Source organism: Microcaecilia unicolor, chromosome 3 (genome assembly GCF_901765095.1).
Source record: "Microcaecilia unicolor chromosome 3, aMicUni1.1, whole genome shotgun sequence".
Taxonomy (NCBI): domain Eukaryota; kingdom Metazoa; phylum Chordata; class Amphibia; order Gymnophiona; family Siphonopidae; genus Microcaecilia; species Microcaecilia unicolor.
The window spans coordinates 508441413-508462078 of record NC_044033.1 but is presented as its reverse complement, the minus strand read 5'-3'; the positions used below and the strand labels follow the sequence as shown (position 1 = coordinate 508462078).

At 43.3% G+C, this 20666-nt stretch overlaps 1 protein-coding gene across 7 annotated transcripts in view; it reads right to left on the bottom strand.

The window, feature by feature from the left end:
- SYNCRIP (synaptotagmin binding cytoplasmic RNA interacting protein) overlaps positions 1-20666 on the bottom strand; it is a 147315-nt gene that overhangs the window by 65299 nt on the left and 61350 nt on the right. For all 7 annotated transcript variants that reach the window (XM_030199120.1, XM_030199123.1, XM_030199117.1 and 4 more), the window contains exon 6: positions 8674-8850. In XM_030199120.1, the coding sequence (XP_030054980.1) occupies positions 8674-8850 (177 nt within the window). The remainder of the gene's footprint in view (positions 1-8673; positions 8851-20666) is intronic.

Sequence of the window (20666 nt, the reverse complement as noted above, 5' to 3'; positions counted from 1 at the left end):
CAATAGTTAATGTGCTGACTGATCTTGCTTGTGATGGAAAGAAAGAAGTTAATCCCCCCCCCCCCCCTACAAAAAAAAAACAAGACCCTAACAGTCATTGAAATCTGTTCTGCAGGTAGCTGCCAATACCAGAATATTAAACATAGAAACAGAAACATGTAGACAGATATATGACCTATCCCTGTGGTTCTCAAACCTGGTCCTAGAGGCACCGCAGCCGGTCAGGTTTTCAGGATACCCACAATGAATATTCATGAGAGGGATTTGCATGCAGTGGAAGTAGTACATGCAAATCTTTTTCATGAATATTCATTGAGGATATCCTGAAAACCTGACTGGCTGCGGTGCCTCCAGGACCAGGTTTGGGAACCATTGGACTATCCAGTCTGCCCAGCCATGCTATCTACTCTCCCTATCACTCCCTTAGAAAACCTATGCACTTCTCTACCAAGCTTTCTTGAACTCAAGATACTGTTTTACTTTCCACAAATTCACCACCCTGTCTGTGAAGAAGTATTTCCTTAGGTTACTTCTGAGTCTATCCTCTCACCTTCATCCTATGCCCCCTTGTTCCAGAACTTCATTTCAACTGAAAGACTCACCTCCTGTACATTTATGCTGCATAGGTATTTTTTTTAAAGGTTTTTATTAATAGAAAAGATCTCGAGTTACATACATGCCAACTTTGTTCACTTGCTAAACTTAGCTTTACATTCTCTTGATTACTACTAAATGCTCAGCTATTAAATCGCCTATTCTAATACAACATATTACTACTGCTGCCTCCCCTCCCCCCTCCTGGCGGGGCTGACTACCATTTATATATTGTTCATATGGTTGCCACATTTTAATAAATGTTTCCATTTTACCCCTTTTCAGTGCTGTTAGTTTTGACATCTGATACAGAAATCCCACTTTGTGGGTTACCACGCTCATGTCCGTCAAATTTGGCTGCTTCCAAGCCCTTGCTATTGCTAACTTTGCTGCCTCCAGATATTGTGTCGCCAGCTTATGCTGGATCATTTTAATGGCTTTGGGAGGGAAGTGCAGCAGACAGTGTTCGACCTTACAGGGATATACACATTGCAAAACTATATTAATCTGGGTCAGCACTGCTTTCCAATATTCTTGTACCTTTGGGTACTCCCAAAATATGTGCATAAATGTACCCCTTGCACCACACTCCCGCCAGCATTCAGCTGATGTCCCCCCATATATACGTTGCAATCTATCCGGTGTATAGTACCACCAATAATATATCTTGAATCCATTCTCCCTCGTGGATTGCGCTAGAGATGGTTTAAATAGGTATCTATAACATTTTTCCCAGTTTTGCTGTGTATATGAGAATTGTAGGGTGTCCATCTATTGGTGTAGAATCTCTGAGGGTTCCCCCTCTGTAATACGACCTGGTATACAAGCGTTACACTACCCCTCTCCCCCTCCCCTTCTCAATGCGCCTTCAATCTTTGTTTCTTCCAATTCGAGCTCCTCCCTGGCGCACGTTAATACATAATGTCTGATGCTGCAATAGTAGGCCTGATCTCTGGGGGGAAGTCCATATTCCTCCTGAAGCCTGTCAATGCTAACCATTTCTCCCTTCTCCCATAGTTGGCCCAGGGTGTGTAACCCAGCCCATGACCATTCCCAATATACTTTCTCTGTACCTCCTAATTTGAACCCCGGTGCCCTAGATATAGACGTCTGAAGGTAGTATTTTCGCTCTGGGAACCACTGTTTCCTAATTTGGTACCATGTGGTCAGGATATGACTAACCCCCAGCGGGAGTCTACGCGCCACTTCTAACAGCTCTCTACCGGGGAGCCATAATACATCTCCCAGTGCTTGAGTTCCCATCCACGCCCTCTCCCAGTGTAACCACTTCTTACTCGTGTATGGGTTCCAATCAGCCAGGATCCTCAATTGCGCTGCCTTATAATAGAGCAGAAAATTTAGAACCCCCCATCCCTCCCCTCCCTTGCGGCTGAAACATAGTTGCTCTTCGCATCCTCGGGGGGAGTTCCCTCCAAATATATGTAAACAATTTGCGATGAAGCCGCTCAAAAAAACTACGTGGGATTGGGATGGGGAGTGCCATAAATAAATATAGCATTTTGGGGAGCAACATCATTTTTATTGCTTGAATTCTTCCCATCCAGGACACATTAAGCCCTTCCCATCTATCTAGCTCTGCCAGTAGTTCTGTCACTTTCTTTGGGAAATTTGCCTGATATAGTGCTTCCACTTTTGACGTAACCTGTACTCCTAAGTATCTGATAGAGTTCACCGTCCACGCGAATGGAAGGTTTGCCCTCATCTGAGATGTCTCCTGAGGCGACACCGTTAAGTTCAATATTTTAGATTGTAAGCTCTTCGAGCAGGCACTGTCTTTCCATGTTAAATTGTACAGCGCTGCGTAACCCTAGTAGCGCTTTAGAAATGTTAAGTAGTAGTAGTAGTATTTCAGATTTGTTAATATTAACCTTAAAACCTGATAAAGTCCCAAAATGCATCATTACCTCCACTACCCTTCTTATCGAGGCTGCAGGTCTCGTCAGAGTGAGGAGCACATCATCAGCAAACAACATCAGTTTGTGCTCTCTCAAGCCTTTCATCACTCCCCGAATGCTAGTATCTTTCCTAACTGCACATGCCAAAGGTTTCATAAAAAAAGCAAACAAAAGAGGCGTATGCTGCATAGGTATTTAAATGTCTCCATCAACCCTATCCTGCCTTTCTTCCAAAGAATACATATTGAGATCTTTAAGTCTGTCACCATATGCTTTATGACGAAGACTAATGACCATTTTAGCAGCAGCCCAAATGTATGACTCTGCATTTAGCATTAAATCTCAACTGAAAATTCCAGACCATTCCTCTAGCTTCACCAATTCCTTCCTCATGTTATCCACACCAACAGGTGTGTCTACCCTATTGCAGATTTTGTATCATCCACAAGAGGTAAACCTTACCAGACAGCACTTTAGCAATATTGATTACAAAAATGTGTAAAAGTACCGGCCCTAGAACGGAACCATGCAGGACAGCACTGGTAACATCCTTTTCCTCTGAGATCCAATTACCACTAACCTCTGTCACTTTCCACTCAACCAGTTCCCAGTCGCTCTAGGGCCCATATCGAGAGCACTCAGTTCTTAATCATCAATGCAGAATCAAGTCACAGGCTTTGCTAAAATCTAAATGCACCAAATCTAGCGGCTCTCCCTCACTCCAACTCTCTGGTCACCCAGTCAAAGAACATCAATCAGATTTGTCTGACAAGACCTGCCGTTAGTGACACCATGTTGCCTCGGGTCCTATAATCCATTGGATTCCAAAAACTTTACTATTCTGTTTTCAAACTGTTTCCATTAATTTACTTGCCACAGAAATCAGACTTACCGGCCTGTAGTTCCCAACCTCTTCCTTCTGCATTCGAGGAGAGGAACCACATCTGATTTTCTCCAGTCCTCCGGGACCACTCCCAACTCAAGAGAAGCACTGAAAAAGGGAAGCCAGCCGCTAGAAATTTCCTAAGTTCCTTCAATACCCTCAGATGTATGTCATCCAGCCCCAGTACTTTGTCCACCTTTAGTTTAGCCAGCTCTTCACAAAAATGGTCCTCTAAAAATTGTTCAGGGACTACCACCCCTCCGTTCCTATTTGTGTTTGTCTTCTGCAGTCCTGCTCCTGGCCCTTCAGTTGTGAACACAAAACAGAAATATCTGTTAAGCAATTCCGCCTTATCTTTATCAGCTTCTACATATTCCTTCTCTTCACCTTTGAGTCTCACAATGCCACTTTTGCACATTCTCCTATCATTAACATATCTAAAAAATGTCTTGTCCTCCAATTTTACTGTCTTGCCTATTTTTTCTCCCATTTGCAGGCTCAATGTGGCTTACATAGTGCTGTAATGGCGTTTGCCAAGTCGGTTGATAACAAATACAAGGTTATATTGTGGTCGCAAGAGATAGGTGTGTATCAGGCAACATGAGGGTCGAATGAATAGTTAAGCTCTGGAACTCTTTGCCAGAGGATGTGGTAATAGTGGTTAGTGTATCTGGGCTTAAAAAAGGTTTGGATAAATTCCTGGAGGAAAAGTCCATAGTCTTCTATTGAGAGAGACATGGGGAAGCAACTGCTTACCCTGGGATTTGTAGAATGGAATGCTGCTACTCTTTAGGGTTCCAAAATGTTGCTACTCTGAGATTCTCCATGGAATCTTGCTATTCGTTATCATTCCAGAATCTTGTTACTCTTTTTGGTTCTGGAATGTTGCTATTCTTTTGAGATTCTTCATGGAATCTTGCTATTCGTTATAAAGACGTAACCTTTTTTTTTCCCCTTACCATTTCAGCTATTACTTTAGAGAACAAAAGCGGCCTCCTTTTCCTCTTACTCTTATTTACTTTCCTTACAAAAAGGTTTCTGCCCTTACAATAACTCCTTTCAGTTTTGCCCAGCTTTCCAACTTCTTATAGATGTTCCCATCCAGACAGCAATTCTCTGAGGTAATTACTCATCTGAATAAAGTGACGCCTAGAACCTTCAATTTTAAACGACCCTCTCCCCACACCCACCATAATATCAAACCATACCATCTGGTGATCAATGGATAGCAGATGATCAACTATAACATCAGAAACACTGTCTTCATTAGTAAGCACTAAGTCTAGTATGGCCCAATCCCATGTGGGTTCCATTACCAACTGCTAGAATAGTTCCCTCTGTAGAGACCTCAGGACCTCCCTGCTTCTAAAAGATCCTGCAACAGGGATACCCCAATCAACATCTAGCATATTAAAATCACCTATTAGTAGTATTTCCCCCTTCACAGCTATACTTTTGAATGTTTTCAATTAAATCTCGGTCCACGTCTGTCTGTTAAGGAGGTCTGCATACCACATCAATGTAAATACATTTCTCATTCTCTCCTTCCAGACTGACCCACAGTGCCTTTTCTTTATCCTGTAGGTCCTCCAATTGTATGGCTTTAACATATAATGCAACTCCCTCTCCCTTTCTTAGGTACATAAGTATTACCATACTGGGACAGACTGAAGGTCCATCAAGCCCAGCATCCTGTTTCCAAGTACCTGCAAGTACCTGGCAAGATCCCAAAACATTACAATACATCTTATGCTGCTTATTCGAGAAATAAGCAGTGGATTTTCCCCAAATCCATTTTAATAATGGTATGGGGACTTTTCCTTTAGGAAGCCATCCAAACCTTTTTTAAACCTAGGTAAGCTAACCGCTTTTACTACATTACCTGGCAGAGTTTAATTACATGTTGAATAAGAAATATTTTCTCCAATTCGTTTTAAATTTACTACTTTGTAGCTTCATTGCGTGCCCCCAAGTCCTAGTATTTTTGCCTCTATCATATCTCCTCTCAGCTGTGTTTTCTCCAAGCTGAAGAGCCCTAGCCACTCTAGCCTTTCCTCACAGGGAAGCTGTCCCATCTCCTTTATCATTTTCATCGCCTTTCTCTGTATCTTTTCTAATTCCACTATATCTTTTTTGAGATGCGGTGACCAGAATTGAACATAATATTCGAGGTGCAATACAAAGGCATTATAACGTTTTCATTTTTGTTTTCCATTCCTTTCCTAATAATACCTAACATTCTATTTGCTTTCTTAGCCACCATCCCACACTCAGCAGAGGGTTTCAACGTATCATCAACAATGACGCCGAGATCTCTTTCCCGGTCGGTGACTCCTAATGTGGAATCTTGCATTACATAACTACAATTCGGGTTCTCTTTCCCACATGCATCACTTTGCACTTGCTCATATTAAATGTCATCTGCTATTTAGATGCCCAGTCTCGTAAGGTCTTCTTGTAATTTTTCACAATCCTCTGGCGATTTAAAACTTTGAGTAACTTTGTGTCGTCAGCAAATTTAATTACCTACTAGTTACTCATCTCTAAATCATTTATAAATATATGTTAAAAAGCAGCGGTCCCAGCAGACCCCTGGGGAACGCCACTACCTACTCTTCTCCATTGAGAATACTGACCATTTAAGCCAATTCTGTTTTCTTTTAACCAGTTTTTAATCCACAATATAGGGTTGGATGAGATACATCCCAGGATACTGAAGGAGCTCAGAGAGGTCCTAGCGGGACTCCTTAAAGATTTAACAGATCTTTAGAGACGGGAGAGTTTCTGCGGGACTGGAGACGAGTGGATGTGGTACTTCTTTACAAAAGTGGCAACAGGGAAGAAGTGGGAAACTACAGACCGGTAAGTCTCATGTCGGTGGTAGGAAAAATAATGGAGTCACTACTGAAAGAAAGGACAGTTAACTTTCTAGAAGCCAATGGGTTACAGGACCCGAGGCAACATGGCTTTACCAAAGGAAAATCCTGCCAAATGAATCTTGACTTCTTTGACTGGGTGACCAAAGAACTGGCTGAACGAAGTGTGCTAGATGTAATCTACTTGGATTTCAGCAAAGCCTTTGATACGGTCCCCCACAGAAGACTCGTGAATTACGCTGAAAGGCTTGAACTTAGGACCGAAAGTGGTGAACTCTATAAGAAACTGGTTGACCGACAGGTGGCAGAGGGTGGTGGTAAATGGAGTCCGCTCAGAGGAAAGGAAGGTGAGCAGTGGAGTTCCTCAGGGGTCAGTGCTGGGGCCTATTCTGTTTAATATATTTATAAGAAATATTGGCAAAGGTTTGGAAAGAAAGGTGTGCCCTTTTGCAGATAACATGAAAATAGCCAATACAGTGGATACCCTGGAGGGAGTTGAAACAATGAGAAGGGATCTCCAAACGTTTGAAGAATGGTCGAGGGTCTGGCAGTTAAGATTAAATGCCAAGAAGTGCAGAAACCCAAAAGAGAGATACCGGATAGGAAGGGAGAGATTAGTAAGCTAGACTCAGGAGAGACCTTGGGGTGTTAGCGTCCGAGGACCTAAAGGTGAAGAAACAATGTGACAAACTGATGGCCGTGGCCAGAAGGATGTTAGGCGGCATAAAGAGGGGGGTATAACCAACACAAGAAAGGAGGTGTTGATGCCCCTCTACAAGTCGTTCATTAGTGAGGCCCCACTTCGAGTACTGTGTTCAAGAGTCTCTCATGAGGAACTTTATCATAAGCTTTCTGAAAACCAATGCAACTTAAGTCCACATACTTTATTATTCAAAAACCTGCTGCAGCGTCTCCTGCATAATGGGGCTCTCTCCGCCCAAAAAAGCAACACATCGTTTTTTTTTTTAAAAGGAGCTGACTTAGAAAAGAAAATTGCTGTAGAGTAAAAGAACAACACAGAGCTGCCTGCTCATTAGTAGCCTGGGGATTTTTTTTTTTTTTAAACAGCTTGCTCGTTAAAATGCTGGGGAAGGAAAAATATTTGTACTTTTAACTTGCTATAGTGGCTGTCTCTCCCAAAGACATACACATTTCTAAACAAAGGGTAGCCCTTCCCAGCTACGTATGGGAGATGGGGAGAAAGTGGGGAGGGACTCGGGGACACCCAAGTTTAACACCCCCAGAGGCTGTAAAAGAAAAAGGAAAAGAAATCTCTATCCTACCAGAGTCTAACAGAGAATTCCTAGGCACAGAAGTAGCATTGTTGTTCTTATTATTAACCTCTAAAAGAGAAAGAGAGAGAGAGAGACTAAAAGGGCTCGCTTCCTACCTGCTGGGAGACTGAGAAAATACTGAGGCTAGGGTCACATGACCAGGGCTCTTATTGGCTCTCTAGAGTCAGTTTTTTCTCAGTCTCCACCTGCTGGTAGGCGTGCACAACCCATCAGTCTAATCCTGGTCCAGTCCGGAGGGACTCTAAGGAATCAAGGTTTCTTTTGACCAGATGCATTTTAAGGTCTCTCACCATTTTTTGGGTGACTTAGACCAGAGAGGTCTTTTTACTCCTTGATATCAATAGCTGTTTATTGCCAAAGTGGAGTGCGATTATCTGACTTACTATATTTGTGTGAGGATATACTAACTGGAGTAGGTCTTTGTTCCATCATTTTTTGATGATCTATAATGTAAAATTTATTGAAGCAAGTGCTTTTGAGGAGTTGCGTCCAATTCTTGTCAAACGCATCTGATGAAGTGGACGCTGGTCCTTGAAATCTTAGGCCTCAATAAATCGATTAGTCTACTAACAGCAGTTTTCAACCCAGTTCTATTGGATCCTAAATTCAAGAGGCAGTTGGGATGGACAAGGAAACAAAAGTATTTCTATTAAGCTCCTTTATGTTAATCTACTAACTGCTTTATCGTTTGTTCAAGTAGGCCAACTTTCCATCCTTCTTCATTTATAACGCTCTACATAAAATCTCATGGTACATGAGACCTTGGAAATCTGAGAACACAGTAAATGACAGCAGATAAAAGACCTGTATATGGCCCATCTAGTCTGCACAAGGTGGCCACAGCCACCCTTGCCATTCTGCATAGGCCCCAGTTGCCTATGCTTAAACACTGGTTGTCAAGTCTCCACCATGTCAGCCATATAGGCAGTCAAACATGATGGAGTCTTGGTTATAACAACACACCATCCCCAAGTACTGCTGAAACACACAAATATTAAAAAAGGGCCATTTTGCACAATAAGGTCTTCCTAATTTAATATGTGCTTATTAAGCATGATTACAAGAGTTACCCTTATACAAAATGATTCCAGAGAAGAAAAGCCACTTACCAATTTAACAGCTTCTTGAGCTGCTTCTTTAGTACAAAAGGTAACAAAAGCATATCCTCTGTTTAGGCCAGTCAGGGGATCCATCATTAAACGTAGATCCCAAATAGGTCCAGCTTTCTCAAATAATGGAACAAGTTCATCCTCAAAAAGATCTCTTGGAATCTTGCCCACAAAAATCTATGCATTTAAAAAATAAAATTGAACAATTCATGTAAAACAAATTCAATTGGGGTAATTTAATAACGCATTTTGCACATGCAAAACATGATTTATACATAGGAAATTGGCTCTTATAAAGCTGCACAGTCAGCTATACCAAGGGGAATAATTTGTCAAAGCTGCGGTGAGAGTTAAAATGTATGAACATCTATTTTATAAAATACCCAAGTACATCTTCTTTAGAGCAGGTCTAAATTTATACACCATTAGGAATAGTTCAGAAATCCCCTTTTACAAGGTATAGCCACCTATATTGCCTTTATAAAGCAGGAATATTAAAGGAGAAATTAGATCTTACCAGCTAATTTTCTTTCCACCAGACCAGTGCAGAACCTGCTAATTGTGTCACTTGACAAGCGGATGGAGATAAACAAAATAGTTGTGCGACACTGACCTCTTAAAGTCATTGTCCAGCCTTAGATAGTCAGTATTTCGAATGGCAAAGCAATGGATTATGCATTATCCCTTCCATTTGAGGAGACATACTTAATGTACCTATGTCTGCCCAATTGAATCTCAGAACAAACTTGATGGTTATTAACTACCAGGAAAAGAACATCAGAGAAAGCAGAATGATTCAATAACTATTTATAAGCTAGGGCAGGCCTCTGGACTGGTCTGGTGGGACGAAAGGAAAGAAAATTAGCAGCTAAGATCTAACTTCTTCCTTAGCATCCTTACCAGACCACTCCAGAACCTGTGGGATGTACCAAAGCAATTCTCAAGATGGGTGGAACTCCAAAATCTGAGCAAATAAATTTGGGCCCAAATGCAATGTAGTGTCACATGCCCACACCTACCAGGAGCAAATGCTGCTTTGGAAATGCAAAAAAGGCACGACAAAATCACCAATCTATAGCTGCTAACTAGAGGTTGTTGCTCGCAACTCTGCTCATGAGGTTGAACACCTCTGGCAGAAAGTTTTGCAACTTTAGATGATCACCTCCTTATGAAATCAAATACAGTGCACTCCATTTAAGTGCACGTCGGATAAGCGCATGCTCTGTTTAACTGCATGCCGTACTTCGGTCCCGTTTTTGGCGCCATCAATTACTATGGGGACAAATTTTGGTTTAGCGCACCACTGATAAGTGCAAGCTTCGCTTATGTGCATGGTTTAAGACTGCTCCTCTGCAGGAAACACTCCGCATAATCGTGCGCACGGAATATGGAAGCCGATTGGCGCATGACAACCAACGAGATTTCAAATTTACCACCCCTTTAACTGCCACAGGAAGAATAAGTGAACGAATGTTGTTAGAGTGTACACTGGGGTCATCGTCATAACGCAACTGTAAGGCTAACACTGGTTAACAAATAGAAGTTCTTAAAAAATTAGAAAATACAGTCAAGCATCTATTGCTAAGGAATATGGTGTCAATCCCAGTCAAATTTCACTATCTTGAAGCAGAACGACCAGCTTCTGGAAGACTGGCAAAACAATACAAATCCACAACAGAACCGAAAATGGGTGAGAAGAGCTGAGGAGGTAGAAGATGCTCTTCTTCGGTGGTTCTCTCAAGTCAGGAGCAGATAGTTTGCTGTCAGTGGTCCACTGCTTATGGAGAAAGCTAATCAGCTAGCTGAAAGTCTTGAACTAACTGAATTCAAAGCCACTGTTGGATGGTTGGAAAGATGGAAGGAGAGGAACAACACAAAATTCAAAAAACAGAATGGTGAAAAACAAGACGCGGATGACTTTGGTGCTGAAAATTGGGTTGTTTCAGTTCTTCCTACCATCTTGAACGAGTTTGCAATTTGTTGCATTTTCAATGCTGACGAAAACAGTCTCTACTGGCGAGTGATTCCTGATGGAACACTTGCATTCAAACAAGCCAAAACTACACGAGGTAAAGCGTCGAAGGACCAACTGACGATCCTCCTTTGCTGCAATATGGATGGGAGTGAGAAGTTGGAACCACTCGTCATTGGAAAGAGCAAACAGCCCCGATGCTTCAAGAATATTAAGTGACTTCCTGTGTCATACGAGGCTAACGCAAATTCATGGATGACTGGGGAAATTTGGAAGCAGTGGCTAAAGAAGTTAGACACTAGAGTGCGGGCACAAAAGCGTCAGATTTTGTTGCTTTGTGATAATTGTGAGCGCACAGCGATGATGTCAGGCTAACATCAAGGTGGTCTTCCTGCCACCAAACATTACCTCTCTGATCCAACCTATGGATCAGGGCATAATAGCCAATTTCAAACAACATTATCGGGCTCTTGTGCTACGTCGTCTGATGAGCATTATGGATGACCAGACTGGCAAGGATAAATGTGCTGTTGAACTGGCTCGTAATCTATCACTGTTGGATTCCCTACATATGCAGAAAGAAGCCTGGAATTATGATACACAGGTAACCATTGTGAACTGCTACAAGCGGGCAAGCTTTGTTAGGGATGTGGAGAGGGACGAAACAGATGCAGCTGTTGCAAACGCCTCAGATGAATAGACTATTGACATCCCAGCCGGTGTTACTGAAGAGGAGTTTCATCACTACGTAGCTGTTGATTACGATCTACAAACAGCTGACGACAGCACTGACGTCCAGATGTGTCTGCACGCAGGCAGCTGATGAAACAGATGATGAAATGAGCAGCGAGGCACATGCTGACGAAATTCAACAACCTCCTGTCACTTTTGCAAGAGCGCTGGAGAGTCTCAACACCGTGCAGGCGTATCTTGAGGCCACTGGATGTCAGTGCAATAACAGTTTTTACCGTCTGGCAGACGTAGACTATGGAACTCACAGACACGAGTGTACAGAGGACTATAACTGACTACTTCAAGTAAGCCTAACGTCAGTTAACGGAGACTGTATAACGTCAGTTAACGGAGACTATAAACAGTATAAAACGGCACTGTACATATGTTTATCAGATGTCAAGCTTCTTTGTGTAACAATGGTTAAGTGCATGCTCCAGTTAACTGCATGTATTTCTTTGGTCCCAGACACTTGCACTTAAGCAGACTGCACTGTATACACATTTATAAAAAGTTACTTTGACTACCAGGCAATGACAGAAGAGAGGTCAGTTTGCTTGTTTTGAATTTGAAAAGAGAAAAACAATCTGCCCAAAACTTGGAAATTCTTTAGTCACTTTTAATATACTTCTAAAGTACACAACAAACGAGAAGCAAAAGCAAAATTTGATTTACCAGAAAGGAGGTCAGTACCTCTGAAAACAATGACACAATCATTCTGAACAAAATACCTGCTTCAAGGAATTGGAGAAGGAGATATATGCAAGGTTAACATTTTAGCTCCTTAATGAAAAGATAAAAATCAGTATGAAATACTTAAGGGCGAGATTCTTCAGAGACACTACTTCAAATGGGGGGGGGGGGGGGGGGGGGGGGGGGGAGCAGCAGCAGGGTGTGAGGAAGGAAGCTTTAAGCAGCAGATCAAACTTCATTCAGGACAGGGGAAAAAAACCCCAGGATGACATATAGTGACCCACCTAGAAAACGTATGTTACCCACACATAGATGAAATGTCTACAAGAACCTTTGCAATCATCCTTTTACACCTTGAACTTTCATGGATCCCGGAGTTATTTCTACTTGCTGTTTGGATAGATATATGCGAGAGAAAGACTCAGAGGGTTATTGTCTCCTTTGCGTATGACTTGTCAAGATTACCCAAAATCTTAATACATGGAAGTAGGAAGGCAGCTCCAAGACTAAAAAGCATGGCAAAGGCATGCTCCTCAAAACTACAGTGCTTCAAGCGTGACTGGTCAAAAGTCAAGCCATAAGAGAAAATGGAGACAATCTCTTCTACTGGAAGAACTGAGGATGTGGAAATGACAGATTAAGCCGACTAGCGTAAATCTCCATGATTAGTCCAGTGCTATCAGACTAATCTGGGGGAGGGCATTCAATCTAACATAGGTGACTGGAATATAGTCCACAGTTTTCTATGCAGCTAGGGCAACAGAAACAATTCTAGACCTTCAGAACTAGTCTAATTTCCAGAAATGAAAAAGTTGGCCTCTGACACCATGGGGACTAGAACAGACAGTCTCAAACCTTTTAGTGCAAAAGGCGGGAGGAGGCAGATGCCATTACCTTGGATCAAAAATGTTAAGTGCCAAACTGGAATTCTGCTTGAATATTTTGTGTTCTGGCAATGATTCTTCAAACAGAAGGAAAGAATGCTTCTCGTTATATCCTTATGACTTAAGGCACTGGCAGCACGGTCTTCAGAGAAAAACTCCATTGGGGCTCTTCCTTTCTGTAATTTTACTTTTCATTTCTGCCTATTATATGCTTGTGAACCATTTTGAATAATCAGGAAAATGGTATACAAGTGTAAATAAATAAAAATGAAAGCAGAAGGCCTGAAGCAGTGGTTGAACTGCGCAAAACTTGAGAGCTGAAGAATCAGAATACTGCAGACCGAGACCAAGCTCCTTGTGCCATCCAATCCCATTAGTTGCATCCCAGTCAACTGCTTGGAATCTGATGTTTCTAACTACTGGGAGCATCAAGGCTGACACCTCAGTACAGAATGCTGAACCAAAACCACCACCTTACACTGCACTGTACCAGGAACTACAACGGCAGACCAGACTCAAAGCTCTAGGAATGTGATGACCTGTGGAAGAACAGAGAATTATGTAAGGGACCGAGTGAGCCCAAGACCAATAGACTAAAATTACAGACACTACTGTTGATTAGGCCACATGCAGTTGGTCCCAATACTGATGTTCCATGAGAAAGCTTACAGTGAGTTGTAGACATTGTCACACCTAAAAGTGTAGGCCTCAACAAGCAACTAGCCTGCCCTAGGAGAGACTGACACCTCAGCCAAGAGATTAGGAGTGTAGCAAATGGATTGCTATCTCTTGGTGTTTTAATGAACACTGGCTCAAACCAACCAGATGATCCCATAAGAATGCAGTCCTACTTGGGAATTTAAATGGTGCAGCCAATAAAAATTCTCAGATCAAGCTTAGGGAGAAGTTGCTCATAGACAATGAAATGCATTGGAAAACCAAACAGGAATGGAGTGGCAAGACTATTAAAAACTGTTCCGGATGCATGGTCACTATTACTGAACAAAGTTTTCAAGTCTGAAACAACATGAGTATATTCTGGTTCTCCAGATGATTCTGTAAGCAATGAGGGCACAATGGTCATAAGGCAAACAGGTGCCTGCTCATCCATCAGTGGAGAACAAGCTTACGGTTCCATGAAGAACAGTCAGAACACTGCAGTTTGCAACGAGGGGATAACGAGTTAAATCTTCCATCCAAGACTACCTTCCTGAGGAAGAGGGGGAGCTGGCAATAGTATTGTCCTTGATCTCTGAATTTAGACCAACAATGACCAGTACTGAGAGGATGGACCTAAGGAGAGAAGGAAACTCCCATAAGTACTTTCAGCCAATGTCTGAACTTTGGTCTCTGAAGTTCTAGGACTTGAAGAGATAGTTAACTCTCATAAAAGATCAAACTGCATGACCTGTTTGAGACTATTATCCAATGCGGTTCATCCATGTTGGCACAAATGATACTACCAGGTACCCCTTCAAACATACCAAAAGTGGCTTCATGGCTTTGGGAGAGAGGATGAAGCAGACAGGTGCACAGGTGGTGTTCTTGTCGATCCTCCCTGTTGAGGGTAAAGGCCAAGGCAGAGAAGCTCGCATCCTGGAGATGAATATGTGGCTGCACAGATGGTGTCATCAAGAGCATTGTGTCTTCCTGGGCCATGGGATACTTTTCCAAGGGCTACTGAACAGAGATGGCGTCCATCTATTAAAGAGGGGAAGAAGTATTTTCAGCAGCACACTGGCTAACCGACTGAAGAGGGCTTTAAACTAGAATCATTGGGGAAGGGGGATCAAAGCCCCTAGATAAGTACAAATCCTCAGGTAAGTGAAGCATTAAAAACCTCTACACAAACAGGAAAAAGGGGCAACTTCTGGAAAGCAGTATATACTAATGCCTGAAGTATAGAAAATAAGGTTTTAGATCTTGAGGCTGTGATGGAACAGGCCAATTTGGATTTAGTGGCGATCACAGACATGGTTCACAGAGAACCATGACTGGAACAATCATTCAGAAAATACAGGGTAGTAGGTAAGGGAGGGGGAGTGGCATTATATGTTAAAGATAATATTAAAGCCACACAATTGCAGGACCTACAGGGTAAGGAAGAGGTACTATGGGTCAATCTGGAAAGAGAAAATGGCAAATGTACTTACATCGGTGCAATATACAGGCCTCCTTCACAGAGAGAAGAAATGGGCAGAGATTTAATTGAAGGCAAGGAATAGTTTCAGGTGGCACCTTTAGTACCTCAGATATTGAATAAGTAATTCACGAGATCTCAAAGGAAGTTTAAGAAATTTAAGACAATTTTATTGCTCTAACTTCATTTTCTAAAACTTCCACCGTAGTTCTCAAATTAGTATTGATTAGTATTAATTAATGCTGCATCCAAATTCTGAATAACAGAGACTAGCTTTATTATCTTCTACAATATGTTTTAAAGAAGCTATGTCCTTAACACAATCCATTGAGTATCCCAAGATTAAACTTTCATTCAAAGGGAATGTACTTGTGGGCTTAACACCTGGCCAAGTTCCTGAATCATCTTCCAGATTTCTCCCAAGGTAAAATGTTCAGGGCATCGAAGTTCAAAGGAAAACTGAGATATAAGCTGATCTGAAGCTCCAGAAATTGTGAACGTATCATCAGGCATGGTTTCTGCAGAAATTAGAAATCTCTGCTCTACTGATGATTCCTCTCTATCATCCTGAACTCCGGAAAGAAGCTGCAGCTTTGTTCCAGTGGGACGGCTCCGGTCTCACCACCTCATGCTAACCCAACAACCACCACCACCTCTGGATGCGGTGGCTTGACGCTTCCAGATCCAGGCTCAGTATGACATTCATGCTTGCGGTGTTTGCTGCTCCACCTGTCTCCGACCCAGCCACAAGCTGCAAAGGCTTACCGGACTAAGGGTAAATTCCTCCATGCTCTACGAAAGCATCTATAGGACCAGAAAATGGAGTAGTCAGGGTCTCCAGGGGAAACATTCATCACTTACCCTTCCCTTTCTCCATCAGACAGAAAATCAGTGAGAGAGTTGATCAAGTGCCATCATCTTACAAATACAAATCAATATACATCTAGCTTTTCATACATCTGTACACAACGATGGAATGAATTACCAACCACTATAAGAAAAACACGCGACTTGATGACCTTCCGGAAACTACTGAAGACTTGCTTGTTCAAAAAAGTGTACAAAATGGATCCCTCATAACGATCTGACTCAAACTACACCAGACACAATTTTATATTGCAACTCTTTTATTTTGCCTATTGTATTTACACCCTAATTACTGATAATCATACCCTGTCCTGATATCATTGTTATCCATTTATCCTAATTACTGACAATTATACCTTGTCCTAATATCATTATGTTATGTTATCCATTTATCCTAATTACTGACAATTATACCTTGTCCTGATATTATGTTATCCACTTACCCACTTCTTAATCAGCATAATTTTCGTATGAACCTTAATAGCAATAATTCTGAAATTCTTCTCCGTTAATATGATTGCCATAATACTCCTATGCACCTTATCTGTTATATATACTCTGATTCTCTATTCCATCAATGTGATTGTAGTTGTATTATATTGTAAGCCACATTGAGCCTGCAAATAGGTGGGAAAATGTGGGATATAAATGCAGCAAAACAACAATAAAATAAATCTTGGCCCTCCCTCCGCATTAAATTTGAACTGTCAAACAGACCAGTTTTCTAATTTTTGTAAACGAGCTTTACAGCAGTGGGCTAAAAACCAGGGAAGTTGGGCAAGTCATTTTCAATCGCTTGTACAGTTTCATCTGTTGAACAAGCCAGAGATGCCAAGGGTGGAATGTCTCAAAAAGTGAGATTTACTGTTTTATGAGTTTAGGTGGGTGAGCAATTGGGCCAGCACCAGACTCCCAACCCAGAGGTCAGGGGGGACCCAATGGACAGCAAACAAGTCACTCCTTGACTGGAGGAGTCCAACAGATGGCTCTGAAAAGAGCCCTTGGGGGCAGGCCCAGCAGAACCGGGACATGGGATGGCTCTGAAAAGGCAGGGACACCAAGGCTGCGCAGGAGACTGGAATGCAGGGTTGGACTAGAAGCAGGAACACAGGAATGCAGGGTTGGACTAGAAGCAGGAACACTGAGGCAGGAGACAGGAATGCAGGGCTGGTCTGGATGCAGGAACACTGAGGTAGGAGACAGGAACTCAGGGCTGGAAATAAGAACACTGAGGCAGGAAACAGGAATGCAGGACTAGCTACTACGCTGGACAGGCAGGCAGTTGCAAATTCAAGGCTGAAAGTAGAGGAGTAGCCTAATGGTTAGTGCAGCAGGTTTTGATCCTGGCAACCTGGGTTCAATTACCACCGCAGCTCCTTGTGATCTTGGGCAAGTCACTTGCCCTTCCCATTGCCCCAGGTACAAAAGCACAGATTGTGATCCCTCTAGGGACAGAAAAAGTACCTGCATATAATGTGAACAGTGCTGCATATGACTAGCAGCACTACAGAAATGATTAGAAGTAGTAGCAGTAGGAGGGTCAGAATGCCTTAAATTCTGTGGCCAGGTGACGCCATCTGTGGGACGCTGGCATTTGCCTGAGGCCACTGGCCCTTTAAATTCCTTGCTTCGGCGTGTGCATGTGCCTAAGGGGACCGGTCCCTGCTGGCGTCAGAATGCAGCAGGGTGAGGGCTGGCCTGGGGAAGGCCGGAGCCAGTGGGGACAACTGCTTACATGCTGTTTTTTTCATTTTTTCCGTTGTACCCCAAATCAATAACAGATAGAAGCTCGCTTAGAATAAATATAGTTTGGGTTTTTTTGCGGAAAATCAACTAGCACAAGACTGCACAGTACTCACCTATCATCTGCTGAGGAGACTCAGAAATACTGAGTGGCCCAGGACTGCACAGGACCTAACAAGGTGACAATACTAGTGTTTCTCAGTCTCCCCATCTGCTGGTAGGATGGCATACACCTACTTACTACTACTGGGGAACGGTCTGGAGCAGATAAGGAATAAGCACTTAATTGGGTTACTGTAACTCTTTGTATTATTCTATTAATATGCAACAAAGGAAGCGGCTTCAATTATTGCTTAATACCTCAGCAAGGCTCATTTTTAATAAGGGTAAATTCCATGAGGCCACACCTAAGTTACACTGGCTTAAGATTGATCATAGGATTTATTTTAAAATTGCTTCCCTAATGTTTAAATGCTTTCATGGTCAGAATTCAGAATTGGTGAGGGGAATTCTTCAGTTTAAATCAGTAATCATTTAAGAAGTAAGACAAATGGAAAAATTCATTTTTATCTGATAATTCTTTCCATTAGTCCCAACAGATCAATCCAGAGACTTGTGGGTTGTGTCCCTCTACCAGCAGGTAGACATAGAGAGAACCTCCAAGGTTTGCTGTATGTGGACCTGTGCAGCCAGCTGAACCTCAGTATAAACGATACCAAAGCAGTGGAATGGAAACAATAGAAAACTCTCCTGACAGTCAGACTAATTGCCCAACATACTTCCACCACTTCTATATTTATTTATTTTGTTTTTTTTAATCAAACGAACATTCAGAACAACGGAACCCGAAAAAAACTAACCAACCGCATCAAAACCGCAGACAGTAAACACAGGGGGGGGCCTCTGGACAGATCTGCTGGGACTAATGGAAACAAAATTATCAGGTAAGAATTAATTTTTCCTTCCATGGCGTCCCACAGATCAACCCAGAGACTTGTTGGATGTACCCAAGCAGTCCTCAAGTAGGGCGGGACACCCCCAACCTAGCAGACAAACACTACATCTTGACGAGCTGCCACATCCACCCGATAATGACGAGTGAATGTATGGACCTAAGCCCATGTAGCTGCCCTGCAGATATCTTCCAGAGAAACCAAACGGGACTCTACACAGGAGGAAGAGATGGCCTCCCACAACCAACGGGCTATGGTGGCCTTGGACGCCATATGACCCTTCTTACTGCATCCAAAAAGGACAAAGAGATGGTCAGAAAGACGAAATTCATCACCTCCAAATACCTGAGAAGATCCCGTCTCACATAGAGGCAGCGAAGAGTTTGGAATTGCTTAATCTTCCCGGCAGAAGGCCGGCAAATGCAGGGACTGCCCCAAGTGGAAATGAGAAACCACCTTGGGCAAAAACAAAGGAACTGTCCTAATCGATACCCCCGCCTCCGTAAAACGCAGGAAGGGGTGTCTGCAAGAAAGGGCCTGCAAATCTGAAATTCTCTGAGCAGAAGAAATGGCTACTAGAAAAAGGGTTCGAAAGGAGGACGCTGCAGCGCTTTGAGAACTAGATTAATGTTCCAAGATGGCAGAACTGGCACGTGAGGAGGGCGCAAATGATTTACGCCCCTCGCGAAACAACCCACATCCGGGTGGGAGGCGATGGACGCCTCTAAAACATGCCAGAGCTGCCACCTGCACCTTAAGAGAACTCAACGAGAATGATTTTTGTACAGCCTCCTGAAGAAACATGAGGATAACCGATACTGAAGTCGAAGCCGCTGACAATCTCGAACTTGCACACCACGAATCGAAGGTACGCCACACCCTAGCTTAAGCTATCGAGGCGGATCTTTTCCGAGCCTACAACATTGTAGCGATAACCGCGTCCAGATACCCTTTTCTTCTCAACTTTGCCCTTTCAAGGGCCAGGCCGTAAGACCAAAGGGGGAGGGATCCTTCATCGTGACTGGCCCCTGCAGCAGGAGACCGTCCTATGCTGGTAGCAGAAAAGGACGATCGAACAGAAACCTGATCACATCTGTGTACCAGGGCCGTCTGGGCCAATTCGGGGCCACTAGGCTCACTCAACCGAGATGACTGGCAAAGCGAATTGGCCACGGGGAAAGGCATAGAGCAGGCCCCTAGGCCAAGGTTGAAGAAGGGCATTGATGCCTTCTGAGCCCAGCTCTCATCCCCTGCTGAAGAAACGGGGAACCTTCGCACTGAATGCTGTGGCCATCAAGTCCATCTCTGGATTCCCCCAACGGGCAGTTATCTGATCGAAGGCCAGAGGGGAAAGCGTCCACTCCCTTGGCTCCAACTGGTGGCGACTGAGAAAGTCCGCTTGCACATTCTGACCCCGCTATATGAGCCGCTGTCAAGAGATAAGTCTCTGCCCAACGGCAGATCAGAGTCACCTCGCGCGCTAGGGGTGCACTCCTGATGGTTTACGTAGGCGACCGCCGTCGCATTGTCCAAAAGAACTCGAACTGGGCAACCACAGAGAAGAGACAAACTCCCAAAGGGCCAGACGAATCGCCCGTAACTTCAAGCGGTTGATGGACCATGACGCCTCCGTCGAAGTCCAAATGCCCTGGCCCGTCTGTTGCAGGCAATGAGCCCCCCAGTCAGACAATGACGCATCCGTGGTCACTATCTTCTAGTCCGGGGTTGCCAGAGAAATGCCAGACACCAGATTCTTTTGAATGAACCACCAGTGCATGATTGTGTGAAGACTAGCCGAACATGGCACCCGAATCTCGTAATCCTTCGAGAGCGGAGACCAACGGCTCAGAAGGTGTCACTTGAGGGGGCGCATGTGAGCTCTGGCCCACTTTACCACGTCCAAGGTGGAGGCCATGGAACCTAGAACTTGTACATAGTCCGAAGCCCACGGGTTCGGAGTTTGAAAGAACACTCAAAACTGAGTAACCGCTGTGCTCGAGCTGAAGGAA